The 14193-nt window shown below is 42.3% G+C and overlaps 3 protein-coding genes across 4 annotated transcripts; all 3 read left to right on the top strand.

Moving 5' to 3' along the window:
* LOC125499755 lies at positions 1-1546 on the top strand. Its single transcript, XM_048649112.1, has 3 exons — positions 1-537; positions 749-988; positions 1221-1546. The coding sequence occupies exons 1-3, from the start codon at positions 1-3 to the stop codon at positions 1536-1538; spliced, it is 1095 nt and encodes a 364-aa protein (XP_048505069.1). The 3' UTR covers positions 1539-1546.
* A 1106-nt stretch (positions 1547-2652) lies between these two features.
* Positions 2653-8655, top strand: LOC125499753. 2 transcript variants are annotated; one of them, XM_048649110.1, is made up of 3 exons: positions 2653-6373; positions 6800-7029; positions 8090-8655. In XM_048649110.1, the coding sequence occupies exons 1-3, from the start codon at positions 2667-2669 to the stop codon at positions 8176-8178; spliced, it is 4026 nt and encodes a 1341-aa protein (XP_048505067.1). In that variant the 5' UTR covers positions 2653-2666; the 3' UTR covers positions 8179-8655. The 2 variants fall into 2 exon arrangements, with proteins under 2 accessions (XP_048505067.1, XP_048505066.1); XM_048649109.1 differs by having other exon boundaries at positions 6800-7033.
* Positions 8656-9663: 1008 nt separating this feature from the next.
* LOC105692863 (cysteine dioxygenase type 1) lies at positions 9664-13972 on the top strand. The gene is made up of 5 exons (XM_012412365.3): positions 9664-10324; positions 12477-12618; positions 12877-12994; positions 13106-13275; positions 13572-13972. The coding sequence occupies exons 1-5, from the start codon at positions 10002-10004 to the stop codon at positions 13605-13607; spliced, it is 789 nt and encodes a 262-aa protein (XP_012267788.2). The 5' UTR covers positions 9664-10001; the 3' UTR covers positions 13608-13972.
* The last annotated feature ends 221 nt before the right edge of the window (positions 13973-14193 follow it).

Below are 14193 nucleotides of genomic sequence, written 5' to 3'. Positions count from 1 at the left end.
ATGGTCCTCAGGTGCTCTCCGAGATATCCGAGCCCCAGATTTTACCCCGAAGGTGTTGATCCGTACTATGGAATATCTGCACCCACTCCAAACCCCTACATTCCTTATACCCAGCCTTCGCTTCAACAGCCCTTGCGATGCGCTTCAGAGCGAATGATGGGCGGAACATACCCTGAAAGGGTTAATCAGCAATTCGGTAATCCTTCACAAGTACCTCACGGCCAGCCTATACCACAAGATTTCGGTGCTCCACCAAAGCCACCAAAAAACAATCGAAGGAGAGGCTTTATGAATGTTCCGATATTGAGAAAGTTTTTGCCACTTTTTCAAAAACCAGAGCTCATAATGGAGCTCAAAGAACACGATAGGATCAGACTGATACGGAGAAGGGAAGCTATGGAGGGGGCTCACGAATCCACGCAAACCGCGGAAATTCCAATCCCAACATCGACGATTCAGTCGGAACCTACTGCGGACAGTGAAAGCGAAGCGGACGCACTTCCACTCAGTGTCACTTCGAGGGATCCTCGCGAAGACGTGAGTATCACTTAATATTAGAAGTCGTGTCCCCGTCTGATCTCTCACAGATGTGCCCTAGCTGAAGCTAAATTGTGGAACTTCAGTCGAGGAAATCCGTTGTGCCAATATGCAGTAGTCGCTGCTCAGATTTTGCGTAGACCAGAGACTTCAATGCTTCAAAATTTCTCGGGGTCATTTAAAAATCTTCTAATAATACATTTATTCGTAGTCGGAAAGCAGATTGCCTTATCAGGAGACTGAAGCCTTCAGAGAAGTGATAAACGAATATGAACAACGTCGCTCATCGGTCCTGCAGACGAGAAAGTCCAGTGATGTCAGGGATCTGAACGTTATATCCCAACAGGCGGACGCGTCTCTGAATTTAACCGAGCTATTCCCACCGAAGAGTAGAAGATCCGCTGCCGTGTCTAAAATTGCCGGCAGTCTCGTGAAAGCTTTCAATTCAAAGGTCGGTGAATATCGATAAACGTGGTTTCAATTTTGAAGTCGGAATCCGTGAAAATTCGAGAGCGTGTTGAGGGCGTCGATATCAACTAACATTTCTGTACCGCTGTCAAATGCTTGTGTTAAAGACTCCAGTACGAAAAGCGTATTATCAAAGTTCCTGTGTTCCACTTATCATCGACCTTCTCTTCTTTGATTGATACCGGAATGTGTAATTGGCGAAATTTTATTTTCAGCCTAGAATCTCAGAGCCTAAGAAAGGTTTTCAGCATTTGAGTCAAAGTCCGGCCGCAGGATCCAGCCACCGGGTAAAACCTTGTCAGAATCCAAAATGCATTCCCGATGTTCAAAACACGAAATCAAGGAAAGGACACAAACGTAAAAGCGATGTTCTCACAACCGAGCTAACTAAGGGTCAGAAAATCAAGGGCAAGGAATCGAGGGGGATGCTAACGGAGAATTCAAATCGTCGCAGACCAAATCGACGCAGCGAATCGGCCAAAGGCGAAGAAGACGAAGAGGATACCACCGACAACAACGAGACGACCCGTTGATGGAGGGGAATTTATTCGGAAAAGACGAAATTTTTAAAACATAAATTGAACTAGTCGAAGTTTTGATTCAGGCAAAAATGGAAATACCATGCCTAACTTCGCCGAACGACGTCAAATTAAAAGACGATCTACAGTATCTATTGTACCGAATTTCTACCCTTGGATCAGCTACGTACCATGACATGGAACTTGACAAGATCATTTCCGAAAATCAGTTCAGTAGCCGTGGTTACAACTGGATCAACAGGTCTTTCAAGAAGCCACGGACTTTTTCGTAGATAATAAGAATCGCAAAAATACGAATGAAAAGCATAGTGATTTCAAAGCACTTCTGGTGATGTCGCTTACACTTTTTCGTTTGCCATTGTTTCGGTCCCATTTTTTAAATATGGCCGACTTGAAATGAAAAAAAAAATTAGCCTTCAAAATTTCTCAGTACCAAAACGACAGGATATACAGTGAGTCAGAATATGAATGAGTACGAAGTTTCTAAGTAATGGTGGTTTTGTGGTACTCGAACACGATTTTTAGCGACTGCTACTGAATTATCTTTGTTAAATCCAACAGCGAAATCAAGGACAAGGTTATCAGACACCTGATAGAAAACATAGAAGTTAAGATTCCATTGCAACATCCAGAAGCAAACGACCAACGGACGACGCGATGCGTCGACATCAGCGTCTACGTCAAGTTAGAGGGCAAGCCTTCTTAAAATCACGAATCAACTAACGATGAGGCAAAGGAATGAACGACACTAACCCGAACGTCAATGTCAGTAATCAATGTCAATTCAAAAATGGAAACCATCTTTCTCCCGGCTAAATACGTTAACCCTTTTTGATTCCTGCGCTTGGCGTTATTTTTCAAATTTCTCGAGCCAATCCACTATTATTTGTTAACTCCAAGGAGAAGCTGGTAAATCCTTTGCAGAAGTTCGAACAATATTGATGGTAATATTTCATCTCTAGGAACCAAAAAACCGGCAGCACTAGCAGAAGTGATCTGACCTCTTCATTATTAGACGTGTACGGGATAAGAACTTGGGGTGAAAATTGAATATTTAAGGAAGCCATGTGAGCTTCGACGGATTTTGAGATACTCATAAGTCATCGTCGACGTGTTATCATAATGGCGACCAGTGTCGAGAATACCTTGTGCTTGGGCAAGCTATTTAAACGTGCGAAAAAATTGTGCAGTCATAAGCATGCGAAAAACGATGAGAAGGATAAAAATTTGAACGGCAATCAAGGTTTGGAAGAGGCGCCGAAACTACCTCCGGAGATTCAAACGACGCCAGTGGAGATGAACAGTTCAGGTACCAAAGAAGGCGATCGAAAGGCATCTCAGGAACAAAGCCCTCAAAAGACAGTCTCTGATAAACTGCAAGTATCCGTGACAGAAAATAAAAGTAAAGAAGTGACCGACATTCTACTGCCGGAAGACGGACGCGTCAAACAATGGAGCACGAACGAAAATTTCGAAGGCGTGGGAATTGCTACAAATCTTTCGCGCCGATGTGATCCGGAATTGTGCAAGAACTATGCCTTGTCGAAGACCCTGAACTCCGAGAAGTTGACGGAGATCATAAACAATTCGATAAAAGCGGCCGTACAAAATTTAGCGAACGACACGAAACCCCCTTGTTGGGAAGAGGAGCAACCGAAAGAAGATACCACTGGAGCAACACCGCCATCTTGCCTCGAGGCGACGTGTTCAGGACGAAAGTCGGGGCAAAACAAGGAGAACCTCACAAGCCCTGCCCCTTATTCCCGGCAATTAATCGGTTCCACGGAGCCAAAAAACTCTGCCAATATTTCCAGCTTGTTGGGGAAAAACGGGTCGACGACTCGCGACTCGAAAAGGAGCTATAACTCTCATCAAAAAACATCGCCACGCCAATCGCCGATGCATTGCGTACCCGTATCGAAATCCGGCGACAGCTCTGTGACTTGTCATCAATCGGTCAGCAAATACAAGCAAGTCAAGTGCCCCTGCGTTAAAAAGCAGCCGGAAAAAGCCCCGTCAAAGTCCTCCAAGTCGCACAAACCTTGCAAACTACTGAAAACGGACAATCGGAAGATGACGGGAAACGTGAACATCTATATATGCTCGGAGGGCAACGAGGGCGGTAACAAGAATAAGAAAAAGAAATCGGAGTCTACGTGTAACTCGATGACCGCGACCAACGCAAGCTGCGCTTGTTCATCCACCGACGTTTGCACCAGCCGGAGCACTACGTCCTCCAAGACCATCCGGAACATACTGCAAGAAAAGCGGAAGAAGAATGACGATATTAATTTGAAGTGCGCTTGCGGTAAAATACCGTCTGACTGCGAATGCTGTCCCGTGATAAATAAAAATGAAGAAAACGGGACACTTTGTCTTTGCGATATGTCGAGTCTGAATCCCAGCGTGTCTATTGAAAGCTGTGGTAATCTCGGGGATTTCAATCAACCGGAGATACGAAACGAGGCCAAGTCTTCGGCACAGGGTGACTTTTGCACGAGGAGTGTTCGATCCAGATCTTCGTCACGGGATCAGCCTTGCTGCACTCGACAAAACTGTGACTCATTCGGCGGTGCGCAGAATGACATTGAAAATAACCCGGATACTTACCGTGAGCAATTGAAACCTGTTACGGAAAATAAAGGTCGCGGTGACGCGGTTCAAGAGAGCTCGTGTTACAATAGTTCGTCTAATAATTCCGAAGCTGAATGCAAAGCTTGCAGTTGTTGCAATTCCGAAGATGCATCCAATCCACCGTCTGAACGTCGCAGAGAGCGTCGCGTTTCGAAAAACACTAAAAAGTATTCAAGGAGAGAAGGAGATCCCTGCGGTTACTGTGATTCTGACGATGTTTCGAATTCACGATCTCCGGTTCGTAAGGATCGTAGATTTTCTCAGACCGACAGGAAGTATCCGAGGAGAGAGCGGGACCCGTGCAGTTGTTGCACATGCGATGAAGATAGCGTGCGTTCGATAAGCGGGAAAAGTGAAGTGGGCCAGCTTCCCTGTTACGAAAAGCAAAGGACACGCAAGCCACGCGTACAGCCGCAGAAAAAAGAGTGCACCCCAAAAACTTGCGACGTTGTTCGGGCTTCTTTGTACGACAACGAGACACCAGAGCGTTCGATGTATTCCACTTACTGCATCGCAGAGGAGGACGAAGGGTGCAATTCGTCTTGCTGTAAACCTCCTCCCAAAAAGGAGCGTAACTCGATCAGAACTGTCTGCTGTCCAGCGAAATCAAGAAACCCCGGCAAAAAGGATATTGCTGACGGTAAAGATGAAGGTAACCCAGATGTGCAACGCCGGTCGAGTAACAAATTGGAAAAGAAAGACGACGCTGAGGTAGCCGGAAATCAAAACGTCTCTATACCGGCCACGGAAGTCGTAAAATCCATCACTAATGCTGACAAGAGCACCTCATCCAATACACTCCCCCCAGTTGCTCCGGTTTCCGCTACAAGTCCAGCTTCGGAGACCGTAACGGAAGTACTGTCGAAACCTAGTCCTGAAAAGGGCAGCAAAAAGTCTTCCTTGAAATGGTCTTTCAGCAAAGCGAAAAGCTTTATCACGGGTAGGAGTAGTTCACGAGAAAATAAGAAGGACAAGAGTCCAGAGGATACTTCGAAATCTCTAATAACTGCAGTTTCCGGTGATACGGGAACCGATGCCCCAGTAATTGAAAACGACGACAAGACCGCCGAACGCGTAACCGAAAAAATTACGAACTCTAACAGCATCGAACCTGTCACGAAAGACAGTCCAGCTGGTGGAACAGTTCCCTCAGGCAACGAAAGCTTTTTCTCCGCCGAGGGTAGTGCTCTGGTCGTGGTGAAGAGCTCTGTCACCGGAGAGGAAAAATCTAAGGAACTGATCATCGAGAGCAACAAGAATAGCAGGTTATCCAGCTCCAAGTTAGGGGTTCTGATAACCGAGAGGAAGAACTCGCTCCAATCCGCCAGCAAGGACCCACCTTCTTCGATCCCGGACGTTTCATCCAACGGACCTTGCTACTGCGGAGCTTCTGACGCGGACATGTGCACTTGTCAGTATCCACAATGTTCCTGTTGTAACCGACCTCAGGAGGATTGCAGGTGCAACAACCAGAGGGATTGTACAGAGGAACAACCCAGCTGCGTCGCCTGCCAGCACAAAAAACAGCCCTGTTGTTGTTCCAACGTGAGTAATCAGCAACGAACGTGCCGCGGGCCTTCCAACGACAACGCTTTTCGGGTCTGCATCATGTGCTGTCTACCCGAGACAGAGTGTTGTTGCAATTCAGGATGCCAGATATCGAGAAGATCGAGGACACCGCCTTGCGGCAAACCCTTGGATCCCTGCGTATTCATCGGAAGGAAATCGCAGATATGCGTTTACTGCGACGAATCCCGTGAAAAATGCAAATGCAGAGCACCGATAAAAAAGTGCAGCTACTGCGGGATGCCGACTGACGTATGCAACTGCAATTGTCAGGACATAGTGCCCACTTGTAATATTTGTAGGTACGAAGAGAATTCCTGTCAGTGCAACGGCAGGGTAATTAAGAGTCCCGACTGCGGGGATCAGAGCATTTGTGTAACAGCTTGGAAACCCAGAAGGGACGTGAGGAAGTACTTCTCCCGAAATCCAGCCGAAAGGGACGCTCCGGATTGCTCGTGCTGCGACACTGTGAAACCTTACGGCTCCGATGAACTTCCATATCAGAGGCTCAGTGTATTTTCGGATGTAATGACGGAGCTGCAACAGAAAATTAGTGAACTGCCTTGCTGCAGTCGTTGCCAAAAATCTCCATGCTGTTGCTACTTACAGGAAACGAAAAGTTATCCGAGGTGTGTCTTCACCAAAAACAAATTAGGTTTAGGGGTATCGGTATTCTTGACAGACCCGTTTTTGTTTTTTTTTCTTCTTTTCTTTCACTTTTGCGGGACATGGTTGAAATTGACAAATATATCGTTTGCGGAAGACTGTGTGTGATGTTTTCTACGTTTTCTTTCGGAAAATATTATAGTTTCGTAAACAACACCGATGACGACGGTGTTATCGACCGGGATGGTTGTGATTAGATTAATATACCATCTTCCACAGTTGTTAGAATAACAATTTTCTTTTCAATGTAAAATTATGCCAAGTATTATTATAGCCAAACTAAATCAGCTAGTAAACGACCTTCACACTTGTTGGTAAAACTTCTACGAACAGTTCTACTTTCTGACGTAATACAGACGTTTCTGATTAACGACGAATTTGTCCATCAGTCCAGGAAATGAGGGGCGATTGTGCAACCCAAATCAACGAAGATCCCGAAGCAGATCACCCGCACCTTGTCGTCACTGCCTCGGGACTAGTCCATGCAAATGTGGGGGGCGAAAAACCACTTCGTGCCAGATTTGTGATCGGTGTAGAACGACGCCGTGCAGATGCAGAAAAAGCAGATCCACCCAGAGAAGGCCACAAGCCAAATGTTACTACTGCAAGAGTTCACCGTGTAGGTAATTTGCAACCCTGCCCTAGCCCCTTGTGGAGTTGTTCATCTCCAAGACGTTCATAGTTTTCGAAATTAATGTCGACAGGAGATTGAAGTAATTAGTACTCCGTACGATATTCGGCCCTGGTATATTCAGACGCCAGATATGCGCTGACATTATCAATTACAGTATGAAAATAATAATGTGATCGTCGGAATAATTGGCAAACAAGCGTCAATTCTCTGGATACGGGTTCAGCCCGATCATATCTCGCTCAATTTCATTATGTAACTTCGAGAAAAACGAAAGGGAGATAAGATAGCCGAGTAAAATGAACTGCAAAACAATTATTGTTTCGAAACCACATCTCGTGAGCTGAGACTTGGATTTTTGATTTCATGTTCGCTCTGATGCTTTCCTGATGTTTATTCCGGTTTTTCAATTACCACAAACTGACGCAATAGACAATGCATTAAAACGACATTAGATAGGGAGAATGACGAGGGTGCCGCCCGCTAATCGTAAGTTGTCTTTTGACGAGAATCTTACGCTGGCGACGTACGTGGTACGAAAACTACACGAACTCTATTTCAATCCGCCGAAGCGTCGTTTATTCCATTCTTCGGGCTGCACACGTATAATTGATTACGGAGCACCCCCTAAAAATCTTTACATGATTTCTCTAGGTTTCATGCGATTTCGAGTAATTCAATACTCCATCTCCGCTTCGATGAATTAAATGAGATTCAGCGGATTGAATATATTCCGATTTTGGTCAATCTCATTTGACTACGGGCGTGGGCCGTATTACGTAAACCTGGAAATAGGGATAAGATCGATCGTATGACATGTAATACACCGCAGTATAGCCACAGGCTCATCAATGTGATTGTCGAGGGAGAAAAATTGATTTTCTTTTGTATACCTAGAATACATTTCCTGTACACAGGAAAAATTGGGATAAGTTACACTACCTGCGATTCGGCCATTATTTTCCAGAGTGTTCGAGGAATTTTCGAAAAATTAACGTATCGCATATCGCACTCAAACACCTGGTGTAATTATGAATTGGAATTATAGATGCGAGGCGAGCAACACGACAACTTCGAAAAGTTGCAGATGTAGCGGCTCCCCGATACGACCTCAAGGTCAAGCTGCTCGGCTCTTGACCCCCGATAGGAACCCCCAGAGCAATCCTGCTCCTTCTCGACCCAGAAGTTGCCGATGCCGTTGCGGCAGTCCGAGCTGCGGGTTGCCCTCCAGAGTTCAGGAAAGACGATGCGGTTAACGAAGACGAAAGATCCGAAAGATCGAAGAACAGAGCGATGCACGTGCGTTATTACCAGCAAAATTGATTTGTGAAGAGATATTCTTCCATCAGACTCTGCAACGATTGCTGGGGTGGCACGTAGAAAAAAATGATTAATAGTTCAGAGACGGTGGCTAATTACTGAAGAAGACGAAAATCAACAAAAAAAAACAAAAAAAAACCAAGAACAAAGGATTCGACAAATGAAAAACATATATTATACGTAATTCATTAAAAAAAAAAAAGATTCCTGATATCGCAGTGAAGTTTAGCTCAATAATGTGTTCATTATGTATTTATAATGGTTTAGTGTGTTCGAATAAAAGTTATTCATTGACGACTTGTTTTATGAAGAATTGTAATATACTTATATGTATTCGACATCTATCATCGAAGATTCATCGAAGCTGAAGATTTTCGACTGAAAAACACCGATTGGTTTTCTGTTTCAAATCAAATCCAATGTATACCTTGTTTTAATTCATATGTTTCCGTTGTTCATTATGCGAATGGCGTTCATAAGTCGAGAAAATAGTTGCACCGTGTATCTATGGTTGCACAAAGAAATTGATACCGCTGCACAATCGCAAATTTCAAACCGTCCGTGATTACACGAAATGCATATTATTCCCCATTTTGCGATAAAATGTTCATTAAATGAAGCGCTACCAGCGACTCACGTTTAATACTTTGATAGCACAATTAGTAGTATCAACATTGCAGGGTTGAAGCGCCTCTAAAGGTCTCATAAATTATAATGCGAGCGGTGCGAATAAGTTTTAACAGTTGTTCTTACGATGGCTAGAAGAAGGAATAAGAAACAAACGTAAGTCTTACGAGCTAACGCCTGCGAAGCGATAAAATAAACGAGAGCTTGATGGGGGCGCGATACTTGAAAAATTAAGGTTCCGTACTTAGAATTGAAATAATTTTGGACATTCATCGTTATTGCAGCGGACCCTTCAAATGTTCCTCTGTACTAGCATAGATACATCGATGTATTAGTAATTGAAATGAACACACTCCATAGAAGTAGTAATTAGATGAATAATCGATGAAACTCGATCACTTCCATATTCTTTGTCCTCGTGGTGAAAGGTATCGGACGAAGAAGACGCAACCCCTATTTCAATCCAGAGCGCTCTGCGTGGCGTGGATGCATAATTGTACTCCCATACTACCTTACTTGTAATGTGTTCTATTGCGGCAGGTATCTGGCTGCGTGGTTATTCTTTACATCACAAACTCCGGCAATAGGTTTACAAAAGTCTCAAGTTCAGATCAGTCTTGACCATGCGGCAGAGGGAGGAGGGGATATCTTGGTGCGTATAAGATGCCGTTGTGCTAGAGTTGAGCGACTGCGACTTGAACGCTTCTCGTGGGCCGTTGTGCATTGATATATCTCAAACTTGTTCCAGAGTTTTCTGTTTATTTCTATTAGTGAAATTTTTCAACTCCGTATCACAGTTTCTGTGCATCGAATACAAACTTTTGAGCTATACCTAGGTCCATATACCGCGCGAAAAGCAAGAAGCCGAACTCTCGGACTTTGGTTCATTATATTCATTTTTTATTTCATATAAATCGGAGCAGTTGTGCCCTCATCTTTTTTGACGGGATAACCGCGTGTAAAACGTTGTCTCAGAAAACCATCGGGTTCGTCCGAGAATATAGATCCGTAAAATGCAGGCGATGGAGGTGTGTAGGGTCAAAACGGGCGAGTTGAAGATAAACAATAATGACAACAACAACAGCGTTAATGACAATAACAATCGCACTAGCCTGATGGAAGTTTCTAAAATACCAAACCATGTTTTAACGATAAACCCAGTGTTAACGGTTGATCAAATCGTCCCTAAAATTTCAACGCTTCAGGAACTCGTGGGCGAATTGCATGAGGCATTTGCTACCGATATAGTGAACATTGATTACGTACAGGAACTTATGGCTTCCTACAAAAGCAACCCTCAAGATTGGCGGAAGTACGCAAAGTTCGACAGATACAGGTGAATATTACCGAATGATACCTATTATTTTGTGTAATGATTGAATTAATTTCAGTCGCATATCCCGCAGGATTCTTTATGGTCGACACGCGTTCTTTTGGAATACTGTCGGTTGATTGATTGAGACAAAAAGTTACCGTGGTTCATCAGCCGAGCAAGGATGAATCGTGAATACTTTGACATGAAATTATCGATGAATAGATAAACTTTTTTTAGTCACTTACCTATCGGTCGAAATTTCCAAAAAATGAACACCGAAACTATACGTATTAAGTGTGTGCCAATCACTTGATTGGATGGATGAGCCAAGCCTTTTTGGTGAGAAAAGTGATGGAGCAATCGAAAGAAGAAACCTTAAAATCGATGTCGTTAGATATCTAATCAGTGCACTATTCCACGAACCTAGTATTTTTAGGCAGAAGGCTCTCTGTTTTGTAATAGTGCAAGTTCTTCAGTCTTGTCCCCTTCATTTCTTTCATTCAATGAGACTTGGAAACTTTTCAAACTTTGAAAAGTTACGAATCAATTTTGTAAGCTTCATAGTCCTGCAGCAATGCTCCATGAAAATGGTCATAAATTTTCTGAGAAAATTCGAATCATATTTCATACCGTATGATACCTGCTGTGGAAATTGGCGCGCCAAGGTGATACACAATTTCTTGTGAGCAAAAAAAAAAAATCTGCCGTCATGCGGTCAATTAGACAATTAGACAATCTGGTGGCTGGCCATTACTACTCGTACGTTTGCATGTAAGCGAACAGGCCGTTATCGTAATAAGTACCTATCTCAACTTTACACTCACCGTAAAACTCGCAACACATTCTATTCATGGCAGTGAAAACTATTGAACCGTTAGAACCATAAAGTAGTTATACCTAAATTGGCAGGCAAATCGGTCGTGGTAATCAAAATTTGATCGACGAAAATTATTGAGTTCTTTTTTTTTTTTTCTGTTACAAATTATGTTCAATTCTGGTCAGAAGCCCAGATGACTTTTATAAATAAATTTTGGAAAACTGGTGTTACGAATTTTCAAAATCGGCTTAAGAGGTTTTTGATGAATTTTTTGACAAAATTTCGCGTTTCTCGAGAGAAACTTTCCGCGGCAGTATAGTTGCTTTGATTCGTGGATCTAATTCTTATGTAAAAATAATATGATAATTACTGAGAATCAGATGTTTTTGTTATTATATAATAAGAGGAATCCCTGATTGATTTTTCAGATATTTTGCTTGTCGTCAGCTGTGCAGGATTAAGGGAAAAAGAGATTTTGAAATGTGTATTCTGAGGATTTTATCAAAACGAGGGCGAGACCAATTCAGAATGAAAGTTTCAACTTGTCTAAATATGTGTATACTGATAAGTGAATTTTGAAGATTTACCTTCGTTTCTGATATAATTCATAAAAAACTATCGATATATTCATGCAGCGCCTCGCACACGCGGATAATTGTGCAACGTGCATTAAAGTATATGCACTCGCGGGTGTAAAGTTCAGCTGGGTGCTTGAATGTGATAAAATAATGTAACGGTTCAAGTAAACCGTGGCTTGTTGCGGTATTCGTGAATGAAAGTTGTTTTCATGTGCTACGAGAATAGTAATTCCCCATAATTGCACTGTGAGCGATTTTCCTGAATCGGTTTGTAAAATGGTATCAATTTGCGTACGGTGTACTGAATTATCTGTCTGTGTTCTCCACATCTGTAAATATCAACATCATCGTTGTGAAAAACTCGTGATGAATCTAGTTCAGCGGAATGTTACCAAAAAGAAATATCGCCGTCTTCGGAATCGAACAACTTGTCAACCTCGGACATTATATTGTATGCGTGATTCTGCATCCAAGGTTTTTTGATATAATCTCACCGCAGCGCTAAAATGATTCGTACAAAGAAAATTCCTGCAGACATGACTAGCATACTTGTTTTGTCTACACCATTTGGCACCATTTGGCATAATTAGCTTTCTCTATTTTGCGGAAATGATGAAAACTGAACGCGATTACGGTATCCAAAATTGCAGATTCTTGCTCCTCGGGAGTTCGGAATAAATCGGGACCTGCGGTCCATCTCGAATTCAGCCAATAAAAGAAATTCAAATATTGTTGGATTATAAGGTGAGAGGTAAAACTATCAGTTTTTAATTTCCAGGTATACGAGAAACCTGGTCGATGTGGGAAACGGAAAATTCAACCTCATCGTACTCTGTTGGGGTGAAGGTCACGGTTCTGCGATCCACGATCACGCCGACGCTCATTGCGTAATGAAAATTCTTCAAGGAGAATTATCAGAGGTAATCAAACATCCTGTACATCACCTATGCAATATCAACTGTGGTCGAGCTTTCGGGTTTCGAAAAAAGTGACTTCTCTTTGATATTAGTATACCGTATGTAGGTATGTAACAATAAATATCATGGTGTAGTATACATAAAAAACAACAGTCGATGACAGACTTTTAATGGAGAAAGTTTGAGCTTAAAATGATGCGGGAAAATTTTGAAAATTTAGCGAGAATTGCAGAAATCATTGAAATTTCCCTTTTTTTCCAGGTACGGTACGCTTGGCCTAATGGAAAACAAAATGAGAATGATCCCAGAACGGAGGAGTCGGCTATCCAAGAAATAGGCAGAAGTACATTTCAACAAAACGATGTCTGTTACATAAACGGTACAGCCGCCATTGTTTTATCTTCTGTATAAAACATACTAGAAAACTCGTGAAAATTACCTTGAAACTGGAAGTATTGAAAATACCGAGCTGGATCGATTATATTTTCAGATTCTCTTGGGCTTCACCGCGTCGAAAATCCCAGTACCGTGAACCCGGCGGTTTCGTTACATTTATATTCGCCCCCGTTCGAGTCGTGTTCCGTCTTTAATAAGCAAACGGGACAGAGGTCGTCCTGCAAAGTAACCTTCTGGTCCAAGTTCGGAGAACGTCGTAACCGGGTAAGCGAAAATTCGCGTTTTGTTACGAGACATGTTTTTTTCACTATCATAATACAGTTATTCCAATGCAGCATTGAAATTCATATTTCTGCAATTGACGTTGACTAGTATCTACATTGATTATACGACTATCTCCTTAATTTTGGGATTATAGTTTGAAAGAATTTCAAACTTGGCAAGACCATCAATAGCTGTTTGTTTTACTCACAGTGTTGCTGTATTTATTTTACAACAATCAATTTATGTACGTACTTAATTTTGACCACGCTTTCTTATCTTCGTGTTTTTACCAATAGGAAATTCAAGACAAGAGAGAGCCAGAAGACAATTGAAGACAACTCGATCATACAGCAGTGTACAGCGCTCAGCAAGAAGGAGTTATTCTTATATTTGTTATTAGATATTTTACGAACACTCCTATTATTTATGTTCTCTTTTTTTCTTATTTTGTATTAGATTCGACGTACTATCATTGTATGAACCGCCCCTCACCCCCGATTTCCTGAACATCAGACTTTATTTTATTGCATGTATTTATAAGCGCATGCTACCAGTACGAGATGAGTGAAATGAAAGTATGATATCACCCCCAGAGCATTCCGTTATAATTGATAATATTTAATATTATAATTTCTGAGACCAATCAAACTTTTGTTCGGAAGTTGTCGTTCACACCAATAAACTCAGTTCCAAGCAATTATGTCGTATGCACGTATACTGGTGAGTATGATAATCATGTGTCGCACTTGACGCACGTCACACGGTGTCAAGTTGTCCTAAATTTTTGATGATTTGCCAATCCTCTTTTATATGCTATCCCATCACGTTTATAATAATTATCAAGTAAAGATTGAATTTATCACCATTTCTTTCGTTCAAATGGTTTTCGTCATCGAGCAGACAAGAATATCTCTCCTG

Source organism: Athalia rosae, chromosome 1 (assembly GCF_917208135.1).
Source record: "Athalia rosae chromosome 1, iyAthRosa1.1, whole genome shotgun sequence".
NCBI classification, from domain to species: Eukaryota; Metazoa; Arthropoda; class Insecta; order Hymenoptera; family Athaliidae; genus Athalia; species Athalia rosae.
This window is presented reverse-complemented; position numbering and strand designations above follow the sequence as displayed.